The following is a 25,555-nucleotide window of genomic DNA, read 5'->3' as shown; positions in this document are numbered from 1 at the left end:
TCTAAGTGTCTGTGTTTTTTATTTCTCCAACCTGAAACTCTAGTTCATCTTCTTGATCAGACTCATCATATTGCTTGCCCACTTGATGAAGCTTCTTCTTTTTCATCTCTCCTCTGCACACTTAAGCAAAGGGGTTGAGTTTCCCACAGTTCAAGCATTTCTTTCCAACTGCTGGGCATTTTCTTGGATGATGCTCCAGTAGGCATTTCTTGCACTTTGAACTGCTTGACTGAGTCTTCTTCTTACTTGTGAATGAATTTCTTTGATTGGTGACTACATTAACCGATGACAGCTCTGCCGCCCAACAGAGGTCTAGTGCTGTTTGCAATGAGAAATTCGACTCTCGCAGCAGCCTTTCCTTCATTGTTGTAGAATAGATTCCAACCACTATTCTGTCACGTACCACATCTTCTTCAAGCACTCCGTATTCACAACTCTTGGCCATCAGCCTCAGTTCCACCACAAACTGATCTACAGTTTCTTCTGCTTTTTGTATCCTGGTGTTGAACCGATACCTCTCCAGGGTAATGTTGCTCCTTGGGGTGCAGTACTCCTTGAACTTTTTCAGGAGTGGCATAATTTTGTCCCTATCTGCTTCTGGGAGCGTCCAAGTACTGTGAATTTTCCGGCCCTCTTCACCAATTATGTACAAGACAGCTTTATATTTCTCCTTCTCTTCATGGCTTTTCATTGCCAAATCGATGAAGAGTTCAATGCTCTCCTGCCACACTCGCCAGTGCTCTGACAAGTTTCCATCTTTCATTGTGTAGGTCATGTGTGAGGGTGGATTTAACTTCAGTGACATCTTGTCTCTGTCTGATGTTCTGTTCTGTAGGGGATTTTACGTTTTCTTCCATGTCTTTGCTCTTTTTGCCTTAAATCTCTTCAATCAGGGGCTAGCCTCCACGTAAGTAAGCATTACAGGAAAGCTCTCACACTGGGGGAGCCGTTTATGAAGCTAAGGCAGTACAATGGCCTAAGGCAAAAACAATAAAACATGCAAATTACCCTTCCAAGGTATTTATACCCTGGGCCCAACTGCAAGCTTTCCTCTCTACAATGCGCCTGTAGCTTGGTTCTGTTCTTCAAACAGACTTTTAGTATAGTATAGTATAAGGTTTTACGGCGCTCGCAACTGCTAAGGTCATATGAGCGCGCGAAACACAAGTTGTTCACCTCTGCGAAAGTTCACTTCGCGACTGGATAACTAATTTACTTTAAAATGCTAAAAAGTTAAAAAATTCAAATTCGGTGTAAATACATTTGTGATCTAAAACAACTTTTAAGTAACAATAAAAATTTTTAATAATATCAAATTCACTCTACAACTCGCCATAAAGGCCAATGGCCTTTATAAAATTTAAAATTCTGCTGGGAACAACGACGGAAAAAATATCCTGCAATTTCTTGCATTTATAATATTTCCTTCGGATCTCTCCAAAGTCTAGACATTCTGTTAAAATGTGTCTAATGGTAAAATCTGTGTCGCATCCGAAACAGAACGGCTTCTCATCTCCCTGTAGGAGGTATTTGTGGGTCAGGGCCGTGTGTCCGATGCGCAATCGAGTAAAAATGACTTCGTCTCTTCTGGAGAGATCCGAAGGATTTCGCTGTTCTAGTTTGGGTTTAATTTCATATAATTTATTATTTTTCTGGTTTTCCCAGTGGCTCTCCCACAGACTGGAGGTGTACTTTTTGACTTTATTTCTAAAGTCAGTCTGTGGGAGAGTGTTTGTCGTTGATCCCAGCAGAAGGGATGAAGCTTTCTTCGCCAGGTCGTCAACCTGCTCGTTTCCTCGGATGCCCACATGGCTGGGTATCCATGCGAACATGATGTTTTTTCCTGTTTCGGATAGTGTATGGATTTTCTGTTGTAGCCTAACTATTTTTGGGTGTAAGAGTGTGGAGTTTGTGAGTGAGGTGATGCAAGACAGAGAGTCAGAAAGGATAAGGAAAGATTTGTTAAAAGAATTTTCTACAGAGTCCAGTGCCATGTCAATGGCAGTGGCCTCCGCATTGAAAATGGAGGCTTCAGGATGGAGTCTCCTCTGGTGTGTATTGTTGGGAGATAGGGCTGCGGCGCCCACTTCATTGTCTTTTTTGGAGCCATCCGTGAAGATGAGCTCCGCACCGGGGTATTTATCTATTAGTTTTTTGTATTCTGCTTGAAAAGTTTTGGTGTTTGTGCTTTCTTTGTTGTGTGTGGTCAGCTGTAAATCTACTTTTGCCTTGGTGAGGTGCCACGGAGGGAGGTCGGGGAAAAGAATTTGTTGGATGTCTTGTTTGGAAAAGTGTAAGTTTTTGAGGTCCTCAAGGATTCTGAGGCCGAAAGGTTTGATGAGTTTTTTTCGTTATTTTGGAATTTGTTTCTGGTTTCTGGATTTGTTTGAAAAATGCTGTTGTGCGCTGGATTTTCCGGTGTTGAGCTCTGTTTAACTGCGTATTGTAGTGAGAGTTGTGTGCGTCTGAGTGAGAGTGGTGGTATGTTGGCCTCGGCCTGGAGGCTCTCCACCGGAGAAGTGCGGAAAGCCCCCAGAGCGAGGCGGAGTCCTTGGTTTTGTATTGGATCTAGTATTTTTAAGACGTGTGGTTTTGCCGATCCGTAGACTTGACAGCCGTAGTCAAGCCTGGACCGGACAAGGGAGATGTACAAGTGGAGAAGGTGTTTTGAGTCCCCGCCCCACTCCGGATTTCATAGAATTTTCAAAGCGTTTAACGCTTTCTGGCACCTCACACGAAGGTCTTTGATGTGTGGTATGAATGTAAGTTTTTTGTCGAAAATGACGCCGAGGAAACGAGCTTGGTCCTGGACGGGAATCCTTTCCCCGTATAGTGTCAAATCCGGCTGCAGCACACGTCTGCCTGTTCGGCAGAAGTATACTGCAACCGTCCTTGACGGGGAGAACTTGAAACCGTTGTTGTTTGCCCACGTTTCAAGTTTTTGCAGCTGCGTTTGTAGCTGCCTTTCCATAGATCTCAAATGAGGATTTTTCGATTGGCAGCATATCAAGAAGTCGTCAACGTATAACGAGCTGTCTATGCTGTTCTGGAGGGTTTTCACTATGGAGTTTATTTTAATTTCAAATAGGATAGGAGAAAGGATGCTCCCCTGGGGGACTCCTTCCTCCTGTTAGTGGGGGTCTGAAAGGGAGGATCCGACACGAACCTGGAAGGAACGGTTCTTCAAGAAGTTGCCAATGAAAGCAGGGAGGTGACCGCGTATGCCGAGTGCGTGCAGGTCTCGAAGAATGCCGTACTTCCAGGTTGTGTCAAAGGCTTTTTCTAGGTCAAAAAAGATGGCGATCATGTGGCCTCTTTCAGCGAACGTCTCGCGTATAAAGGTCTCCAGGCGGACCAGGTGATCCAGAGTGGATCGAGTTTTCCTGAATCCGCACTGGAGACCGCTCAGCGAGCCCGTCGTTTCCAGAAACCACATGAGTCGCCTGTGAATCATTTTTTCAATTAGTTTGCAGAGACAGCTCGTTAGTGCTATTGGTCTGTAATTGGATGCGTGTGTGTGGTCCTTGTTTGGTTTGGGTATTGGAATGACAGTGGCGAGACGCCAAGACTCCGGAAAGGAGTGCGACCGCCACATGTCGTTGTATATGTATAATAGAAGTGTGAGTGTTTCTGAGGGTAAGTGTCTAATGATCTTGTTGTGGATGTCATCCGGTCCCGGGGCTGTATCGCCCAGGTCCGAGATGCACGATGTTAATTCGTCTATTGTGAAGTCTGCGTTGTAGGTTTCAGTGTTGTTTGAGTGGAAGTTTAGGTGTTGTTTTTCTCTGTTAGTTTTGATGTTTTGAAAAGTGGTGTTGTAGTTTGCTTGGGATGAGTTTTTGGCTAGAGATGTAGCTATTGTGTTTGCAATGTCTACTTGTGTTTCAGCTGTTGTTCCATCCGGCCTCTGGACGTGCCGAATGGTGTCTGTGCGTCTACCTAAGAATTTTTTAGCAATTTGGAAAACTTGGTGAGTGGTGTCTGGCTGTTGATTTTGGAGATGTATTTTTGGAATGATTGTCTTTTGCTCTCCCTGAGGCATCTACGTGCCACAGCTCGAGCCTTTAAATAACTTATCTTGTTTTCTATGGTGGTGTTGTTGACGGCTTTTCGATACGCTGCCTTCTTTTTCTTTACTGCGTCCTCACATTCCCAAGAGAACCAGATCTTGTTCCTCCGGGGTTTTTGGAATGTGATTGTGGCATATTTCTAAGAGCTTTTCGTGAAATTTATTGTAGTTGTGGTCGAAATTGGGATTAAGAATCTTGGAACATTGATTGGCAAACCCGTCCCAGTCGGCTTTTTTGAAGTTGAAGCGTTCTGGAATCGGGTCGTTTTGGAGGCTATTGTTTTTTAGGAGAATTGGGAAATGGTCCGTACGGTCATCCAGCACAGACCACTCAAGATCTGGGACTAGTTCAGGGGTACAAAAAGTGAGGTCAAGGGGTGTAGATGGTGGTACCACCGGAAGCAATCTGGTTCTCCGTGTGAATGTGATGGTACGCAGTAAATCCTCTTAAGTCTATGGTTGAAGCCGGGGCGAATTTTGTTTCTTGAATACAGGGCACCCGTGGGCACAGTGTGGCCTGTAAATGTTGCAATTCTGCAATGGAAAGTCGGATTCCGCCGGCATTCCATTGCAGGACCGCCATTATGATTTTTTAGGTTTTTGTTTGGAGCTCAAAGGCCCCGGCTTCGAAGAAGCACTCTGACTCCTCCTTGCGGGGGAGGCAGAGTGTTTTCTAGGTTGCCGTCCTGGATTGGACGGCGGTCTAGTGGGGGATTTGGAGGAGTGACAGACTCCGCCCCTCCCCGGGTCAGGCCGGGGAGGGGGGTCGGAGCTGTCTTCCTCCATAGGCAGGGGTTTGTCTGCTGGAGGGGTAGGGGGAGGTGGAGTAGACCGAGGGGACTGGGAAGGGGGGGGAGGGGAGAAGGCCCACCTCACACTCCATCAGAAGACAGACTTTTGTGTTCTTGCTCTTGAACAGTGACTGAAAGAAGATACATAACTACTGAGTCCTTCTGGTTGTGCTCAGTATTTCAAAGGTTGCGTCCCATGCTTCGCTCGTCCGATCGCGTGCTAAGCCTTGCCCTAGATCTGGGGTTGCCTTCATTCTCCTGCGCACAGCCAAAAATCACCGCAAATTTTCTCATGTGGCGTCCGCAGCCTACTTTCGTTTTCTCTGACACTCAAAACTGGCCTTCCCTTTAACAAAGATCGTGACAAAGTAAAAAAATGCGCAAACTGACTCTACGTTATTTTTATCAAAGGCTTGAGTGCATGAAATTAATTATTTTTAACATTTACCCCGCTGCCACCATGTCACGTTTGTATCAACGTGAAATTAGGAACACAATGCTAGAGCTAACAGAACAGACAACGTGATTTTATTGGAACTCAATTACACCAGTAGTTCTTACAACAATTGAGCGAGGATCTAATTAGACTGAGCCATTATCTCTTTGAAGCATTGAACTTTACGAATTGAATTTCTCCACAAACATAATAAATCCTCAACAAATGCCATGATGTCATTATGTGCAAGCATGATGATGTTAGAATTGGCCTAAGGCAAGGGCAAAGACTAAGGAAATTGGTGACTTTGTAGTTTCGTTCATTAAAGTCCAAAGCTGAACGCCAGAGACCCTGAATTGCCAGGTAATAGTTGAGGACAGAACTAAGCATGAGACAGGAAGGAAACACCTTAAAGCCAGAAAATCAAAATTCAAGCAAAGAATGGCGCTTTTTCGGCAGCTCCCACAGTTCCCACCCCCCCCCCCCCTCCCGAATTGTTATTGGATTCATTGTTATGCGCAGGTTTGGGCTCCAAGAGTCAAGAGTAGAGGCAGGGGGGTTTCAGGGGGGCTTGCCCCCCTAATTTTACCATAATTTGATGTTTTGCAGTTAGGCTGCATCCCTGTTCTTTGTGTTGCCTATTTGGTAATCGTGACTTCTGGATTTCTTCTCTGGATGTAAACAAATGGATCGTGGACTTTAACCCTCGTCCTGCTGGGGCCGGGTTTATGTCGCCCGATAAGCCTATTTCAGCACCTCGCCTGCGTTCTGGTCCCGAGTCAGTCTAGCCCCTGGCTTAGTGCATGCGCGCCAAGCATCATCTCACGTGAAATTCGGGTCCCACGTCGGAACCCCATTCACGCAGGTCAAGTGTGTGTGCGTCAGTCTGCTCGAGTTTGTGTGCGTTTGTGGCCTTCTTCTAGAACCGCCTGTGTTGGTTCGAAATCGAGGCATACGTCTCATTCAAAAGACGCCAAGTTGGTAGCTCTAGATGTTCGTCCAATGAAATTATAGAAGAAATTGACCCACTTAGACATGAGGAGTTCGAAAGGAATACCATTGTGCAGGTACAAAGAACATTTTGAGAGCAAAACATTAGGAAATTGACCTATATTATCCCCTTTCGAACCTCAGGTCATTCATAACAACAAGAGCGTGTCGAGAAAGGTTATTCGAATGGGCACAACTACTCATAATGTCTTATCGGCTTGTGGGAGGGGGTTATTCACGTGTTTGTAACCCTTTTACAAATAGAAAGCTATGAAAGATAGAGCGTTATTTTCATCATCGATAAACACACTCCCACGGCACTCATGGCAAAAACACATGTTTCCCGGTGCGCACTGTACACCAACAGTAGACACTGAGTGACCCCGGCGGCCTGCCCGGAACGTCCGACGTAATCGGTTGCTGATAAGATTCGCATCTCAGCACAGACGCAGGACAAGAGTTAACAAACGGAACTACAAAAGATCACCAGAAAATTTTCCACTTCCCAGCGTTTTATTCACATTTTTGGTGAGTTCAAATAAAAGGGGTATGATTAGGGCTAACCCTACCCCTACCCTTACACTTGAGTCCAGCAAAGGCAAATACATGAGTAAACAGAAAGTGGTGGCTCTGGTAGATCTAGATCTAGATCTAGACTCTAGACTCTAGGACTATAACCTATAATACTATTATTATTATAGTTATAGACATTCCATTGCTGCTTGCCTTGTACTTGATTTGCACCAATAAATAACACTTACATATTCACTGTGAAATGAATATACAGAAGAGTCCACGGCAATAGATTCGTCTAAAAGAAGACTCAATGTTGTCTTCGTCTTTTCGTCCTCTCTAAATACAAAACTACGTAATCGTGTGAGGGCGTCACGAAACTTCTTAGCCTCTGCGGCATCAATATTGTGCCGCACTGCTGCCATTTTGTTTACAGCCGGTAACAGGGAGTGCTGAGTTTACGCTTGTTTCTTATTTACAAAAACATTATTAAATATTCAGATTAGATAATATTTTATAGAAAATTATTTTTAAACTATTTTTATAATTGATTAACGTCAATCATTGCAATATAAATCTAATTTAGTATTGAATTGTCTTTTGTTTTTATGTTTATAGAATTTATTCAACGAGCGATCCTGACAATCAAAAAAAGATGGCTGCGCCCTTGATGAGGCAACTTTTTCTCCGGCGACGTTCAAGACAAAGCCAAAGCTATGCAGTTCGATTTTTCGCTGTGCGTGGATCTGGCGCTCATGGAGAAAGTGAAACTGATCAAGACAGACAAACAGAAACACACTTTGGGTTTCAGTCCGTACCTGAAGAGGAAAAGGAACAAAAAGGTGCAACGGTGTAGATCTAGACTAGAATCTATACTATATCTATATTAGATCTATATAGATCTAAGATGTAGATCTAGATATATATAGAGATCTAGATCTAGATCTAGATATCTAGATCTAGATTCTATTCTAGTTCTAAAGTTAACATCTATTATATATTTGGCAACTTGGAAACACATGACATACATACATGTGTCACTTTTCTCTCAAGATTTATTGCTCCTTTTCAGTAGAGTGTAAATATAGAATCTAGATCTAGATCTAGATCTAGATATCTAGTAGGCCAATGACTTTAAGTTGATGTTAATGCTCCGATCATTCCTTTCATTGAAGGAAGTGGCTATGCTCACCCGAGGTGAGAATAAAAATACGATCGACCTCTCACCCCGGGTGAGACTTGCCACCATAGGCTATTCTCACCCGGTGTGAAACAAGACCTGTTTTTCCTAATTTCGGAATACTTTCTATCGGTGTGGATGATCAAATGGATAAAAGCAAAGAAAAAATGGCAGAAAAAATTACGTTATAGCACAAAAGTAAGCTAGTTTGATCGTCTACAAAGATGCTATGGCTATTTCACTTTTCGAATCGAGCCGAACTATGCGGCTCACCTTTTTGTTTTGCCCGGAAGTTCTCGCAAGATCTACTCCTCCCCTCTTCTCTCTCTTTGTCTCTTTCTGAATACTGTCTATCGGTGTGGACGATCAAATTGACCAAAACAAAGTTAAAAATGATGTTAAAACACAAAAGTAAATTAATTTGGTCGTCTACAAAGATGCTACAGCTATTTAACTTTTCGAATCGAGCTGAACTACGCGGGTCGCCATTTTGTTTTGCCCGGAAGTTCTCGCGCTACTCCTCTCTTTCTCTCTCTCTCTCCACTGCCCAAAGACAAAATTGTACGCTTTTTTTTAGGCTAACAGTAGTAATGGAACGTTTGTTCACGGCACAGAATTCTACAATTTTTCCGTTATCACAGTCTAGAATTCTGTGGTTCAGGGTGAACGCAAAATTGGTTGGCCTAGATCTAGGCTCTACGGTGAACGCACACCGGGTGAGAATAGCCAAAAGACTCGCCTTCACTATTCTCACCCGGGGTGAGAATAGAGGTGGCTTTCATTGAAAGGGGGCTCAGCTTGTAGAAAGGATGAATTGTGTAAATCTGGGGGTAGGCTAACCGTCCATCACGAAACGTTGTATCATAATCATCATATGAAATGCGATATTGTAGTTCAGTAAACACAATAATGCCTTCCCTTAATATTTGAAATTTCGGCTTGTTAGGGAGAATAGTATGTGGATAGACAAGGTGTGAGGTAGAGTTGCACAATTACGAAAAACGGTGAGCGGCCATGCGTGGCTGGCAGACAGTGTGAGAGTTTTGCAATAATTAAGAAGATCATTGCTCACAATCACTCGACATAGGAAAGCTTCACACACTAGAGTGAGATCAGTTCAGTGACGCAACTCACTACAGAAGGTAAATTTTTTTTAATGTTAAGTGGTTCCCAACAATCAATAAGATAAGGTTCGACAGAAATAACTTCTAGAATACCCCGCTTTGAAATTGCTCAGTAGTACATATATAAATTGTATAATATAAGAACATGCTTTTGTCACCCGAGGTGCGTGCTATTAGATGGAGACCAGTGTGCATTTTTTTAAATATTGAAAAGATACTGTCCAAGACATCCCCCTGTCTTCTGATGATTGACATAGCCAGTGAGTCAGCCACATGCTCTTGGGACACACTTTTAAGGGTTTTTTTGTTGGGTTTTTTTTTTTCAAGTGTTTTACGGCGCTCGCAACTGCATTTGAAATCATTATAAGGTCGTATGAGCGCACAGGACTCATTGAACATTTTCAGTTGGTATGAAATTTAGAACTTTGCTCGGGTAGCAGCCGAAGCCTACTCTTATCGATTTTGGACCACCAAGGGATCTTTAACGTGGGCAACTTGCACAGGGGACCTTCGAGATTTTTCGCCTTTATCCAAGAAAGCTAGGTGTGAAATCTTAACTTTATTATGAAATCAGAGGTGTGGCTGAAAGACAGCAGTAATGGCCCGGTTACACGTAACGATAGATTGTACAAAAGTTAGACGATCTAGGGACCATACGATAAATCCTTAGGTGTAACCATAAAATTATACAAAATTTAGGCGATTGGACAATGGCTTGAAGACTAACCTGCGCTCACGTTCAGATTTGGGGGAGACGCGCTGTGACGTAGAATCATTTTGAAATTTACCGCCGCGCATGATTAAACTTGGAGCGCCAAATTTTTAAAATAATTATTGCATTTTAAGACTGATTTTATTTTCGGAATCAGTGTCTCAGAATAAGTAGAATAGCTCGCGGGGAACCTGATTTGATTTCAAAATTATGTAAACTTTAGTAATTTTATTATTTAATTGATTGTCAATGGTGAAGTTGTGCATCAAGGTCGCTCAGTGCGTTGCACATCTGCAGGCCAGTCAAAGTTTCTCTTTCTACAAACAACACGGTACAGTATGGCCACCCTTTTCAGAAGACACTGTTCTGCTATATCAAAATGTACGGGGGGAGGGGGGCTCTCGTGAACTAGAGGTACAGTGTTCGCCTTTCATTCATTAGGTCCCAAGCTCGAAACGTTCGCGTAGAGTGCAGGCAAATAGCTTTTGTCGCAAAGAGACTGGTGGCTTTATGACGAGGAATCTCCTCAATCGAAAGAAAACTACGATAGATTGGAACGTGTAAACAGACAACGCACGGTTTGATAAAACAGACAGTTCTCACATACAACGAATCTGATACATTTTATCATTGCGTGTAACCGGGGCTTAAGAAGAGCCAAGGAGTAGCAGTATAAAAGCTGCAGAAAAAGTCAAAAGCCCAGACGAGGGGGCAAAAGAGGTGAGGGGGTGGGAGCCGAAAGTGGAGACGAAAGCAGACGACAGAACATTGTTAAAGAGCTGGAAAGGAGGTGAAAGGAGAACATTTTCTGTCGTTTTCCTGATACGAACCCAGGATCTATTGAATGACAGGCAAACACTGTCACCTCTGAACCTCGAGAACCCCTGGACATACTTGTAATGGTGACAGTGATAGTAACATGAACATTAAATTATGAATCTCTGCTTTCAGCATGAACTTATTTAAGGGGGTTAACTTCACTTTTTTCTTAGGGAACAGTGATGAGTTGAAGGTTTGTTTTTTCTTTTTTCTTCAAATAAAAACTATAAATTTGTAATGATTGCTTACCAAGTGATTTATTTCAGAGCTTTGCCTGATTAAGTTGTTGTTTTTTCAGAGTTGTATTAAAAACAGTTTCGAGGGTTGAGCATTTGTAACTTATTAATGCCAGTTCCAAAAATGAAGTCACATTTTTTTTTTTTAAGTTATTATTTTTCATATATATAAGTTCTACGGACGTCCATAGAGGATATTGTTTGATATGAATTAACAGTCAAACCTCTGTAAAACAGCCACCCATTGTCAAGTAGCAAAGTGGCCGTATAACAGTATAACATAGGTGGCCGTCTTTGGCAGGACTGATCAAAATGAAGAAAGCAAACCATTCTCTTCTGAGGTTCGAACCTCGGCTGATCTCAGTTCTCAGGCTTTGGATTGTACTGCCGTAAGGCTAATTTAAAAGGGTTTTTGTTTTCTTTTGAAAAGGGGGGTTGGGTGGTATGAGAAGGGGGTGTATTGTTGTTTTGTTGGTTTGTTTTTATGGTACGCTTTTTTTGTTGTTGTTGTTGATTTTTGTTCAAGGGTAAAATAAACTAAATACATGTATGTGAGACAAAGACAGAGCGTCATAATAAAACAAACACGCAGGTCGCCTCCACTCGGACAACGAGTGACGCTTCTGTTGCAGATTCACGTCAACGTCATCGTTACTTTGCTACAGATTAGGTAAACAAAACAGTTTCCAGTCTCCTCACATACGATTTGTGTATGAGTTGTGCCGGGGCTCATAGGTTATGACAGATCACGATTTCCTCACCAGCAGTTGAAAATTTATTGTTACCTATTGGTCAACTTGGGTTAACATTCATTGGAGGGACTAACTATAACGACAGGTGAATGGATTATGACGGCCCATCCACTGTGTGAGGGGCCGATTAAAAAATAAATTTTTGACAAAGCGTGGGGCGATGAGTGACCACGCCTGGCCACCTCAGGCAGGTAAATTTGACTGTGGGTTGATAGAATAAGGTGGCCGCAGCCGCGTTGGACAGGTGACCATTTTACACAGTTAAATTATATTTAAGAAACAAGGAGGGAAATGGAAAGTGGCTGTTTGTACAGGTGGCCATATTATACAGGTTGCCGTCATGGCAGGTTCGACTGTAGTAAAAAATTTTCTTTGCATCCTATTTTGAACAGCGGCTATGTATATATGTATATATATATAAATACGCAATTATTGTTTTATCTCTTGTGCATTGAAATATGAACAATATTTGATCAAAACTTCTTTTTCTTTTTCAGTACATGAAGTATTTAGTAATGTGGCCAAGACCTATGACCTCATGAATGATGTGATGAGTGGAGGACTGCACCGCGTGTGGAAGGATGTGTTCATGGACAGGTTCTCCCCTGCGCCTGGGACAAAACTGCTGGATGTTGCCGGGGGAACAGGTAAAGTGTTCTGAAGCTTGAATATATATAGTATAACACAGATAGCTTGAATTTGTCTGGACCGGCCCCAGTAGTACGAGGGATCTGTAGTTCGAGGGATATCTTATAAAGATAAAGAAGGTGGGGGAAGTGTGGCCGCAGGCACAGTTCAACGGATGCGGGATTTCCTGTCTTCTGTGTCCGACCTATCTGTGTTATACTGTATAAGATACAGACCCGTTCTACGAATGGTAATTTAGTGATAGGAAATCACAAGATAAAATGTTTGTGGTACAGCTTGCCCCAGATTTTGAAGCCTTGTTCAGCTTGTTCACTGCACCCAACTGAAGCAACCGCGAGAGCATTATTGTATGACATACAGTGTGGTAAGAAAGAGCTGCCGCTCTGTGTTACATCGTAACATTTTATTAGTTCCTGAAAGGGTGCGGGAGGTACAGGTATACTAAGCAGAATGTATTTCTCTCTTCTCTCCTTCTTATGGCATTGCAATGTTCACAGATGACACTGGATTCACCGCAGTCATGTGTCCGTAATCTCCAATCAACATTAGTTTCACTAAAGGACTGTGCCTTGCACGCTAAGGCCAACGTTCGTCCATTCTTTCTTGGCCTAGCATGCTCAAGATCTTCCTCCAGATTCTGACTGTCAGAACGTAAATTCTGATTGATAGACGCCTTTCTCCGTTTCATATCGCTTTCACCTCTGTTTTGTCGGATTAAACAAACTTTACGCTTATGGGGCTTCTTACTACATTATTAACTAATATTCCATGGACATCTTTATTCCGAACAGATCTGGATCTAGATTGACATGTTCTTGCTAAGTACTCCAAATCAGTCTTGAATTCTGTGCTCCAAATGCATCTTGGATATAGACATCTAGATCCAGAGCCTTGCTCTATGAAAAGCTATGCAGAAAATATGCTCTAAATTCTGAGAATGTCAATACAGCGAAGTGAACATTTTGTGGGTTTAAACAAACTCAATGTGTTGGAGACTTCACTACACCAAATATATCTAGAAAAAGTCAATACAATGAAGTTTGACATGAAGTGCCCGTCTTTTCCTGGCACCCAGTAGCCTAATTATTCACATGCACTATGGCATGAGATAAAATCCAGGCCAGTGAAAAACAAACGTTATTGTCAGAGATGTCCTCATTTTTTAATGCCCTTCTCATGTTGTTTTGGTTGCTTCATTTTTCTTTACTCCTACGGAATGAGCTTTTAAAAATTGTAATGATGACAAATGGTGTTTGGTCTGTTGCCAATTGTATAATCAGCAACAGAAATTTTCTTTAAATAATAGGTACCTTTTTTCATTGTTTGAACAGTTGACCAGGTGTAAATTACTTACAAGTTCTAATGAATACATCATTGCTTTTTGCAGGGGATATTGCACAAAGATTTCTCAAATATGTGAGAAGTCCTACTCACATTGACCTTGACTCTGACTTGAGCGCAGACATAGAACTTCCGCGTGACATCACAGCACAGGTGGGCTATAGTCAGTGTTTTCTACCAGCAATTATGACCTCATACAATTGTACCGCATATGTGATGATGTATGCTTAGTATTATGTCTATGTTATCTTACAGTTATGATGATTTTCTGTGGACGGGGCAGTGGAAACTTTAGCTCCTTTTTCTCTTTTCACTCAACAGTCAGACTAGCATGGAGACCTCATATCGGTGAGGGGGCTCGGTGCGTCAGAAAAGCTGTAGAGAGGAAGGAAGAGCCCGAAACAGCGACGCACTCTCTCCTGTCGATCTGCACTGTCTTCTCTTCCTTAAACAGATTTTCCCTGGTGCACTCTCAGCCCTCACCAAGATTCGAACTTTCTGTAGCACTGCTCACATATTAAGCTGTTCTCTTGACTTTCTTCCTGCTATGTCTTTTTCACGCTTAGGTCATTGTCCATTGAATCCGTCCTTGTGGATCCATCCTCTACTCCCCCCTCTCGTTGGATCCTGGGGCTGTCTTTTCAAGTGATTGACCTAACTCGTGCTTACCTGGGTAGTTTGCCCCTGCCAACGTTGGTCTTTTCCGACATCCTCGGTCTTTCCTGATGTCCACCCGTCACTCCGGGTTGTCGTCCTGTCTTTCCTGGATGTCCATAGCATACACCTGCTACTGGTAGGTATGTAGTTTAAAACAGCCGAATGCACTGCTAACAGCCGAACTCCAGCATTGAGATCATCAGGAGAGAGTGCGTCGCTGTTTAGGGCTCTTAGTCTCTACCGCTGTTCCGATGCACCAAATCCCCTCACCGATGTGAGGTCTCTATTCTAGTCCAACTATTTTCCTCTGCTGCCAACTCTTAGGATTCATTCCAGCCTGCGTCCTCTCGCTTCAATCAGATCCAATGACTGGCTTTCTCTACTGTCTCCTGAAGGGAGTTTATGAGTGCGTTACTTTTCTTTGCAGTAAGTCCTGCCACTCTTATCCACTTAATGATGCTAGTTGCTATGTAACCTCTGCATCCCATACTCTAGCATGGAGATCATCAGGGAGAATGCATCGCTGTTTCAGGCTCTTCCCCTCTACAGCTGTAGATCGGTTCTCTTCAGTTCTGTTTAATGCATTGGACAAACATGCTCCCGTAGTCACTCGTAAGATGTCACCTAGACCAGCATCTCCGTGGTTTACTCTCGAGATCAAAGAGGCCAAAAAACAACGAAGGAAAGCGGAGAGACAGCTTAGAAAGACCGGCCTCCTCGTCAACAAGCAGGTTTTGGCAACACCCTGATTGAAAACAACAAAAAACAATTCTATCTTAACAAATTTCAAAATGTAAACTCCTGCAAGGAACTTTTTCGGTTATCTAATCAATTATTGGGAAGGGAGAATTGTACACGGTTTCCACCTGGAACTGATAAAGAACTTTGTCGTAAATTTCTGCACTTTTTCAATGATAACATTGAAAGAATAAGAACTAATTTAGACTCTGATATGTTATATGTAAATACAAATATAGTTGTTGATGAAAATCTTGCAATTATGAACAAATCAACATTGAGTGAATTTATAGTGGTATCAGAGAAAGATGTCATTAAGAATATCAAAGAGTCCCCCGCTAAAACATTCGACTTAGACCCAATACCCGCTTCATTGTTAGTTACGTGCATTGAAGATCTCGCACCATATGTTACTCGTTTTATTAATGTCACTCACCACTGGAATCGTACCTGATCTTTTCAAACAAGCCATTGTAAAACCTTTACTTAAAAAGCAAGGTCTTGATGAAAACGACCTAGAAAATTTTAGGCCTGTTTCTAATCTTAACTTTTTATCAAAAATCCTGGAGAAAATAGTTTTGTGTCAAGTTCAACAACATTTAAAGGCTAATGACATGGAACAACCTTAGTATGGGAACAGCTCTTTTAAAGGTATCATCAGATGTTTTAAATGAAATCGATACTAAAAAAGTCTGTGTTTTGGTTCTACTTGATTTCTCAGTGGCGTTCGATACCATCGACCACGAAATTTTACTAGAGAGATTCGGAGAGTCATTTTTACTATCAGGTACTGTTCTATTGTGGTTAATATAAATCATATCTAGAAAATATATTTACGTCTGTGAAAATTGGCAATGATGTGTCAGATATGTTACCTCTGAAGTATGGAGCCCCTCAGGGTTCATTCCTTGGTCCTGTCACCTTTACAATGTACACACAAAGTCTGTCATCAATAATTTCTTTATATGCCCTTAATTATCATCTTTATGCAGACGATACACAGCTGTATGGATTTACTACAACTGACAATGTACACAATCTCATCGATAGAATTGCCAGATGTATCAATAATATTAGAAAATGGATACTCAAGAACAAATTAAAATTAAATGAGGATAAGATCGAAATATTATTTTTTCGTAGCAGTGCATGCAATGAAATCGACAATATCAGTATAAACATCAACGGCCATGAAACATCAGCCCCACCTAAAATAAAAAATTTCGGTATAGTGCTAGATCAGGATATGTCAATGAAATTCCATGTATCCAATCTTTGTAAAAGTCTATATCTCCAACTGAAGAAAATAGGCAGTATTAGAAAATATCTATCATCACCATATATGTCACCAAAACTTAAATAACCTCACTTATATTGTCATGGCTTGATTACCGTAATCCCTTACTTGCTGGTGTACCTGATGAACTGTTACAACAACTACTAAGAGCACAAAATATTGCTTCCGAAATAATTACTAAGAAACTAAAACATGATCATGTGACTCCTATTTTAAAAGAACAACACTGGCTCCCGGTGAAAGAGCATAATATATATATAAAATCTGTTTAACTTGCTACAAGTGCTTACATGATCTATCACCTGACTCCCTAAAACAGTTTTTAACACCCTATGTACCACCTACAACGGAGTATAAGATATACAAACACATTCATGGTCTCTGAGACTGAGAGAGGAAAAGGGATGTGTTGTAGGGGTTACCAGAACTGAAATTTATTTTTAAAGAAATGCTTGATTAGATATTGAAGAAAGAAAACCTTTATTCCCAGCATCTGCATTTGTCGCGGCCGCGATTTTTGGCAATTTTTTGTCCACGAATCACAACAGCGATTTTTGCATTTTTCAACCAAAACAAAAAAAGAAGAAAAAAGTACCCTCGCCGGGGAATAAAAGTCGACTTTAAAAAAAGAGAAGAAAAAAAGAAACCAAACCTCTTTACATTTAGAATGAAAATTTATTTTCACTTTAGCTTCACTGCCTCTCTTTCTCACTTGTTGACTCTGCGTTGATTTGTTATTTTCATGTGAAAAGTATAAATAAGTACATTACATACTATTTGTATTGCTGTTCCTCTTTTATTTTTCCCTCTTTGTTGTGTTTTAATTTGTTGGTTTGTTAATTTTTTCTTGTTATTGTTCTGATGTGTTGTTTTTTCTTTTTTCTTTTTGTTTATATATAGCGTAATGTCATTTAATTTGATGTTATATATATATAAAATGTGTTATGTTAGAGCATGTCTCCCCAAAACCGAATACTGACACTGGCAGGGTAATAGTGTGTGTAATTCCATAATTTACATGTAATGTCCTGTACTTTTTCTTGAATTACCCACATTTAGGGTTAAAACATCCAATCTTCGGATAGGTGGACGCTCGCCCTTATTAATTTCTTAATTTTTGTGGTTGTTTATGTGCTGTTCTAATTTTTATTTCATTCTGTTGTGAAACCTTTCTTTTTCACGTTTTAACTCTCTGTGTGGCTACAAATGATAGTCTGGATGCTTAAAACAGAGCACTAGAAATTCTGGTGCTTTAGATTATGTTACCTCTATCTATATTGTCACATATACGTCGTCACATAGAGTTGAAAGCTTGAAAATTGATGGCAACTTTTATGCTAGATATTCCAATAAAATCACCTATCTTCAACAGGTTTACATGGACCCTGCTGAAGACACCACTGATTGGTCTTCATCTTCATCCTCTGATGAAGAAGAAAGGAGAAAAAATTCATCATCCAGGTACATTCAGCGACCCGACCAGAACGGCAGTCATGTGACTGTGTCTGACATCAACCAGGACATGCTGGACGTTGGGAGGGAGAAACTGCTGCAACTAGGCTACAATGCTGGTCAGTCGCAAAGACAGGAAACTCTTATTTAGAATCGGATTCTGTTTTTATTTAATAGTAGTAGTAGTAGTGTTCATAATTGTAGTTGTAGTCATAGTAGTAGTTATAGTAGTAACAGTAGTGGTAGCAGTAGTAGCACTCCTTTAAGAACTTGTTATGATCTTTTTTAAAATCTAGGCTTTGTATTGATGTTACTAAATCCCTTACAGTACAGTCACTCAATTGATGTCTATCATTTGGTTCAGCGCTTGGATGCCTCTTTTTTTTTCTTCATGCTAGCTCTTGATTTTAATCATCTTTTCTTTTTCTTTGCTTTCCATCCAGGTATTTCCTGGTTTCAAGGCAACGCAGAAAGCTTGCCCTTCTCAGACGGAGAGTTTGATGCCTACACTATTGCTTTTGGCATCCGTAACTGCACCCATGTACAGCAGGTATGTTTTGACCCCAGCACAGTATCCTCATTTATATATCTATTTTTTTAGGTCTTCCATGCCAAAAGGGAGACTGAAGACAATCAACATAAAAAAGAAACAGGATTGTTGTCAAATTCACTTTTATCAAGTGCCTCGACCCACAACATGATTGAACATCTTGCTCTAAAAAAGACTAGACTTTTTGCTCAATACTATAAGAGTACTTTAACTACCTTATTCCTTGACAGTTGAATTCACAAAAGTAAACTCGCACAAAAAAGTTAAGGAACAAAAATTCAAAGAAAGATAACTGAAGAACAATTTAACCAAATTTATTCATTTTTTCAAAAAAGATGCTTTGAACTGTCTAGATTAAGTGTGTACAATTTCAAATTTCAGCAACAGCGAGAAGTTCATGTAAAATGAGTTTAAGTCACACTGGTCGGATTTCAAAAGTCTGAACAGCCATAGTTCTTCATGAACATTATCAATAGTGGGTGTAGCCACTCCGTTTGACCAGACACTCGGTACAGCGTCAACGCATGGAAAGGACATGCCCTCGGAGACCTTGTTGCGGTAGGTTCTGCCACTCCTGGACTAGGCAACCCAAGAGTTGTTGAAGGTTTTGTGCAGGAGGGTGTTTGTACCTTATCCACCGGTCAATGTGATCCCAAATGTTCTCTATTGGGTTCTATTCGGGGCTACAGGCATGGCGTTGTTGTCCCGCAGTACAGCCTGGGGTCCAATCTGCCGCTGGAGAGGAACATCAAGGGGACGCAGGATTTCCTCCCTGTACCTTGCCGCGGTCAAATTGCCCTGTATATGGTACAGGGGGTCTTGTGGTGAGCTGAGGAGCCTCCCCACACCAGAACAGCTCTCTTCGGCGCCTCCAGACATGGGCTGGCCTGTCTGGATGCAGCAGGTTGAATCTGGATTCGTCGACAATGTGTCGACTGTTAATGACGAGCAGACCACGCCCGGCCAGCTGCTTTGTGGGGGGGGCGTGTGCCTTGGGCGCCTGGCAGGGACACAAGAAGCGAACCTGACTCTAACGATGCGGTTCCTCACCGTCTCCTCCCTCTCGTGGACACTGGCTGTCACCCGTAGTTGGTCCCTGATGCCGTTTGCAGTGGTGGTTTGTGACATCACGGCCTGTATGACGATGAACTGCTCGATACTGTCGTTGGTCAACAGGGCGGCCCTTGTCGAGGCCTGTCCTGGACCCTTCCGGTCACTCGCTATCATTCTTGCTGCCTCTATATGACTGATGGGGACCCTCTAAGTCGATGTGCAACAACTGGGAACGTGAAGTCATCTTGGAGCCAGGTAAGAGCTCGTCCTCTGTCGACATCAGGCAGCGAGCGCCGTTGGACCATCGTGTTGTAATGAAACATAGCTGAAAAACACTGGCTTATAAAGGGTTGTAAGTCAGCAGTATTCACAACTAAGACATCTGTTTAGCACGAGCCAAGGTTAGTTTTAGCTAACAGTCCCTGTGCCAATGATGCTGAAGTAGAGAAATTTAGCCCATTTTTCATGCTTTTCGGCTGTGTTTCAGAATGCCCTGCGCCATCACTGTGAAGCTGGGGCGGGCAAATTAGCTGTAAAGGCAAAGTGTGTCTAGTCGTCAGTGCGTGTGCCAAGTTAGGTTGACTGATCTTAACAGGTTTGTGAGATATTGAAGTTTAACTTTGACAGGTAAAAACACAATTTGTTCCTTGACTTTTTTGGGCGAGTTTATTATGCACACTGAAGGGCCCAAATTTTCTGAAGTAGGGTGGGGGGGGGGGTAATCTTTTCTTCACTATACTATTAACATTTTTTCACACCCCCATTAGACCATGTAAGTGTAAGGTTATTTAAAAGAAAGACTTTCAAATTTAACTTTCTTCTCTGATAGGACTGATACTAAATGGGCATATGTTGGAGAGTGCTGAAAACTCCTCAAACAGCCTGAGTTAAAAAATGCCTTGTTGAAGATTCGAACCAAGTTCACCCAAACTGTAGTCCAGCATGATAAGAAGTGGGTTATAAGGATGCTAACAACCATCAGCTCAGTCGTAAACCTTTCATGGGTATTGAGACAAAGGATAGAGTGATTGTTATTGTTTCCAGATGATGATAATTTCAGCCCTTCTGAGTGTCCTGTTTCAACTTGGACATGTCTTTTTGCATAGTCTGGTTTACTATTTTGCAATGTTTTTGCTAAAACCTCATAGATATTGGCATTATCCATAGTTTTCCTGAATGTTGTTTGAAAAAGAGAGATTTACTTTCTAGTTTGAAAAAGTCTGAAGGTATGCTCTGTTTTGATTTGAGATGGAATTTAAAGTTCAAGTGCACAATGTTTTGCTCCTGAGTTTTTACTCTAGATTTTTAAAAAGAGCAGTTCTTGACAAGAAAGTGAATTTCATCGTTAGACTTTTTCCCCTTTTCTCTGTTTTGCAGGTAATTAATGAAGCGTACCGTGTGCTGAAGCCAGGGGGGCGATTCATGTGTTTAGAGTTCAGCGAAGTGCCAAACCCTTTACTGCGCAGGTAAGTGGGGCTAACCTGCACTGTCTTGCAGCAAATGTCACTGAAGTGTTCGTTATTATATCTTTAAAGTTCCTCTGACCTTTGTCAATGGCTTCAGTTTCAAACCTAAAAGGTAATGTTATCTTCAGAAAGCTCTTTTCTCCACTAGTGTAAATTAATTGGTAAATTGTATGACTCTTTGGTTTCTGAAAATTCAGATGAAACATGCTTTTATAGACTTTCTAATTTCTATCTAATGTTTCACTCTCTTTTTTTCTTGATTTGTTGAGATTCAGATAATATGTGCAAACAAGGTGCAATTTCTGGTTACAACAATATTTAATTTTATGTTTTTTGTTAAATATATGGGCCTACATTTGTTGTCTTTATTTTATCAATTCATTTTTTTTTTTTTTAAATTTTGCTGGTATTCTGTGTATTAATAAATAAGTAGGTTGGTTTGTCATTATTTTTATGAATTCAGTATTTAATATGTTGTAATGTACGAAATATTTATCCAGTCCACTCTTGGCTTTCTGTCTGTTCTCCAGCCCACTGTTTGGTGACTCATAATCAAGCGAAACGTTCAACTTTGCACAAGTATTTGTAGCAAAAATCATATACCACCTTATTACTTTTTTTTCTCAGTGTGTATGATAGCTACTCATTTCAAGTGATTCCTGTGATGGGCCAGGTCATCGCCAGTGACTGGAAGTCCTACCAGTACTTGGTGGAGAGTATACGAAGATTTCCCAACCAGGTCGGTGCATTTCAGTCACTGAGAACAATAATCGTTTTTGTAGATTTAGTGAAAAGAAATGAGAAAATTAAACTTTCCATGACTGAGTCTTGTAGTGATGTGTGGTCTGAGATAAAGTTATACTTACTTGTAATGTAAAGTTTGGTTTTCTTCTATTGAACCTGAGGTAAAAGTATCTTGCAATCTAGACCAGCCCTTGCTGTGTTATATAAGTAGACCCAGACATTTACAAATTCTTGTCTTTGTTTTTCTGTGGATTTCGCTGGATGAAGCATGCGTTTAGAGAAGAAAAATTATATTTGTAAACCTGCGTGTTAGCAGACAATCGTCTATAATCCGACTATCGCGACCCGACCCGCGACCCAGCTGATGCTATCACAAGGCTCACCTGTATTGTATTAGTCTATGTGTGAAGTGCAAGGCCTGGCAAATCGCCAGCGCCCCCTTTTTCCCCGATCGGCTTTGTCTGCAATTTCCTTTTCGTGCCGACGTCAGCGTTTCCGGCATAATTGTCGGAACATGAGTAGAAATACGAATACGAAAAAGGACAACGACGTAAAGTAAATCTACTTTCAGTTTCATGCTCAAGCAGCCGTTTTTAATTACATCTTTTGACCAATTGTTCGGTTGTAGATTCATTCAAGGCCTACTCACATGTTCTACTAGTTCTAGATTTATAAATCTAAATCGTTATAAATAGACCTCTATGGAGGATTCATATTCCAATTCTATTGTGTCAAACCCCATTATAGGTTGTGCTGTAATGTTAATGTTGGTAAAAGTGCATTTCATCAGGTGTGTAAATTATTAGACTCAGCTGAGTCCCTCTGTTCGGATGCGGATTTCGTGAAAGGCCTATTCCTATTAACTTGTTCTACTAGATCTAGTTCTAGATTTATCTAGATTACTATATATATGAAGGATTCACATTCCAATTCTATTGTGTTATTGTATCAAACCCTATTATAGCAATGTAGGCCATTATGTCATTAATCATTATGCTCCTTGTTTGTTTTGGGGTGTGTTTGATTTTTTTTTCGTTTTGTAATTTTGCTGGCTTTTTTTTACATTTCTGAAGGACCAAAGCAGGTTTTTTTTGGGGGGAATGATGCCCCCACCATGTACCTCTACAAGTGCTGCTGTTTTATGACACCCACAAAAGCTATTATGGGGGGGGAACTGATTTGGGGGGGGTTGTGTGGTGTGCCCAAAATTTTCAGATTATCTGGTTGAGGCTCACATTCAGGTCTATATATGGTTTATCGAATTATTTAGTCAAGAACTAGTCAAATAATAAAAGTTTACATTTAAGTTCTTTGTGCTTTAACATTGTATACACTCTGGCAGAGACTTGTTAATTCTATTCTATGTAGAGATTATGACATTTCAATAAACGTTAAAGCCAATCTGAGCTTGTTGTGTGGGATACCACATAACGAGTCCTGATTTATTCTTGCCTCGTGTGATTCTAGGAAGGGAATCAGTGGATAGAAGCTTGAAATATACACCTGCTACTTGTGTACATCTCTTTTCAGTTTTGTTAACGTTTGCTGGGATATGGCTGCGTCCTTGTACTGAATGCCTTCCACCACCTTCATTTTATTTGCAGAAAGACTTTGCCAACATGATCAAAGCCGCAGGATTTCGAATGGTGAGATATGAGAACTTGACCTTTGGGGTTGTTGCTATTCATTCAGGCTTCAAGATATGATTGACAGATGGACGAAAGGACTTTCTGATCTCGTGCATGGTGTATGTCAGGGAAGGCTGTGGGAATCAATTGTTGTGTTTGCTGTGCTGTTTCCATTCTCCGATGCTGGCTTGACGAAGGCGAAGCTGTGAAATATGTGTCTTTACAGTCAACGTGCAGAGAGTCTGAGTGTGTCAGGGAGAGCACCAAAATGCAGAGCAGACGCAACTTTCGTTATACCCAGACTGCTGGAGTAAGAGTAAGACTTCTGTTTCTGGAAGCTGGCATGGAATTTTCGATACATTGATTACTTCCCACAGAAATTATAAATAAAGAAAGGCTTTCTTTTTCCTGATGTGTCTTCTACTTCTAGTCTGTTCACAGTTGTCGGAAATGAATTCTTTTATTGGGAATTCGTTTTCTCTTTTAAAAGATCTTGTTATTGTTAAAAAAAACTATAATATATTCTAAAATTAAAAGTCAGAAAAGGATCTTAAAATAAACAAAAGTTTTCTACACATTGAATGAATACCATACTCATCAATAGAGCTGTTGGATAAAAGTTCAAACCTTTAGGGGCTGTTCAAATATAATCTTACACCTTTTGGGGGACTTTTTTGGACCCCCTCTTTCTTTCGTTTGCATTTGCACCCCCCCCCCCCCCCCCCCCCCCTCGTAAAATTACTTTGTTCGCTTATAATGATAAAAATAATACGACATATTTTATATCTCGCAAATCCGTGAAACAATCATTGTTCTATGTGCATTGCATAATATTCATGAAAAACATGTCTACACACACACATGCACATAATAATGTGTGCACTAAAAAAATAATAGGTGTCACGACATGGTGAGATCAGGCGCTCGTCAGTTTTGAGGGATAAGGAGTTATTGATATCATCTTAAAGCCTGTCCATTTGCCTTCCTTTTGATGAAAACGGTATTCATCTATGCTGAATAAGAGTCGAAATATTTGCGGTAGAAGGAGGTGTGGGTCACCTGATTTCAGAGGTAAATTTAGTGAGAAAACAGCCGCCAAAGTTCGATAAATTCAATAGCTTGAGAGCCTTTAAAACTGCGATGACCTTGCACTGCTCTCTCACACACATGCTCAGATGCAAGAAAAGATCAAGGAACTCAACAGCCTATCAAGGAGTGTTGGCCTACGTATACACCCAGGCAAGTCGAAAGTAGTGAAGCTAGGAAAAGTGTCAAATCCTGCTGTGACAGTGGAAGAAAATCCCCTAGAAGAAGTGGACTCCTTTACCTACCTTGAAAGTGTCATCGACAGTAAAGGTGGAATTGAGGCAGATGTAAAAGCAAGAACCGCCAAGGCAAGGTCAGCATTCGAGCAATTATCAAAAGTCTGGAAAGCAAGCAACATTTCAGTGCACACCAAGATTCGACTCTTTATTTCCAATGTCAAGTTTGAGCTCCTCTACGGCTGCGGAACTTGGAAGACAACATAGTGCTGAATAAAGTCCAGACTTTCATCAACAGATGTATGAGAAGTATCCTAAGAATTAAGTGGCAGGATAGAATAAGAAATGAAGAGCTATGGGAAAGGACAGGACAAAAGGATTATAGAAGTAGAAATAGGACTAAGAAAGTGGCGTTGGATGGGACACACCTTCAGAAAACCCAGCGGAAACATCACAAGACAGTCATTGCAATGGAACCCACAGGGAGCACGAGGCAGGGGTAGGCCACGAGAGACATGGAGGAGGTGTGTGGAAAGGGACATGAGAGAGATGAAGCTCACTTGGAACGAGCTAGGAAGGATGGCCCAGGATTGAGATAAATGGAAGGAGCTTGTATGTGGCCTATACCCTGCCAGGGGTGAAAGGCATTGATGATGATGAATCTCAATTTCAGGGAGTATAATTTTGAAGTTGTCACCAAAACAAGAGATAGATAATGAAAGAACAAAGTAATTGGAGGTGTGTACACCACTAGCTCAGGCGAAATATCTCTTCTTAAATGAATTCATCTTGGGATTTAGCCCCAAATTGTTGACTTTACGCAAGCTTAACACTCAAGCGGTTGACTGTATCAGAAACACAACTAGATCTACTTAAAATTACTTAAACAAAGCAGGTAAAAAACGGGACCTCTGTGAGGTGTTGACTGTAAGCAAGAGTTGACTTTAAGCAAGTTGACTATCAGGATTCCATTGTATCTGTTATTACTGATCATTATGCTGAAAACAAAAAGTGAAATTAGTTATCTTCAACAATGGCAGTGTTCGTCGGTATGTCAAAAATATTTTTCACCTCACAAAAAATTAGTTCGAGACCCC

General features: G+C 41.1%; 2 protein-coding genes across 2 annotated transcripts in view; one reads left to right on the top strand and one right to left on the bottom strand.

The window, feature by feature from the left end:
• Positions 1 to 7,233, bottom strand: part of LOC101860007 (HEAT repeat-containing protein 6) — a 64,869-nt gene extending 57,636 nt beyond the window's left edge. The window contains exon 1 of the mRNA XM_005093882.3: positions 7,048 to 7,233. Coding sequence (XP_005093939.1) covers positions 7,048 to 7,224 — 177 coding nt within the window. The 5' untranslated portion in view covers positions 7,225 to 7,233. The remainder of the gene's footprint in view (positions 1 to 7,047) is intronic.
• A 189-nt stretch (positions 7,234 to 7,422) lies between these two features.
• Positions 7,423 to 23,608, top strand: LOC101857010 (2-methoxy-6-polyprenyl-1,4-benzoquinol methylase, mitochondrial). The gene is made up of 8 exons (XM_005093869.3): positions 7,423 to 7,641; positions 12,120 to 12,269; positions 13,658 to 13,764; positions 17,676 to 17,874; positions 18,199 to 18,305; positions 20,736 to 20,824; positions 21,452 to 21,563; positions 23,173 to 23,608. Exons 1-8 carry the CDS (start codon positions 7,455 to 7,457, stop codon positions 23,272 to 23,274), a joined length of 1,053 nt encoding a protein of 350 aa, XP_005093926.2. The 5' UTR covers positions 7,423 to 7,454; the 3' UTR covers positions 23,275 to 23,608.
• Positions 23,609 to 25,555: the final 1,947 nt, after the last annotated feature.

Source organism: Aplysia californica, unplaced genomic scaffold (genome assembly GCF_000002075.1).
Source record: "Aplysia californica isolate F4 #8 unplaced genomic scaffold, AplCal3.0 scaffold00071, whole genome shotgun sequence".
NCBI classification, from domain to species: domain Eukaryota; kingdom Metazoa; phylum Mollusca; class Gastropoda; order Aplysiida; family Aplysiidae; genus Aplysia; species Aplysia californica.
The sequence above is the reverse complement of the archived record's forward strand: the minus strand, read 5'-3'. Positions and strand labels throughout refer to the sequence as shown.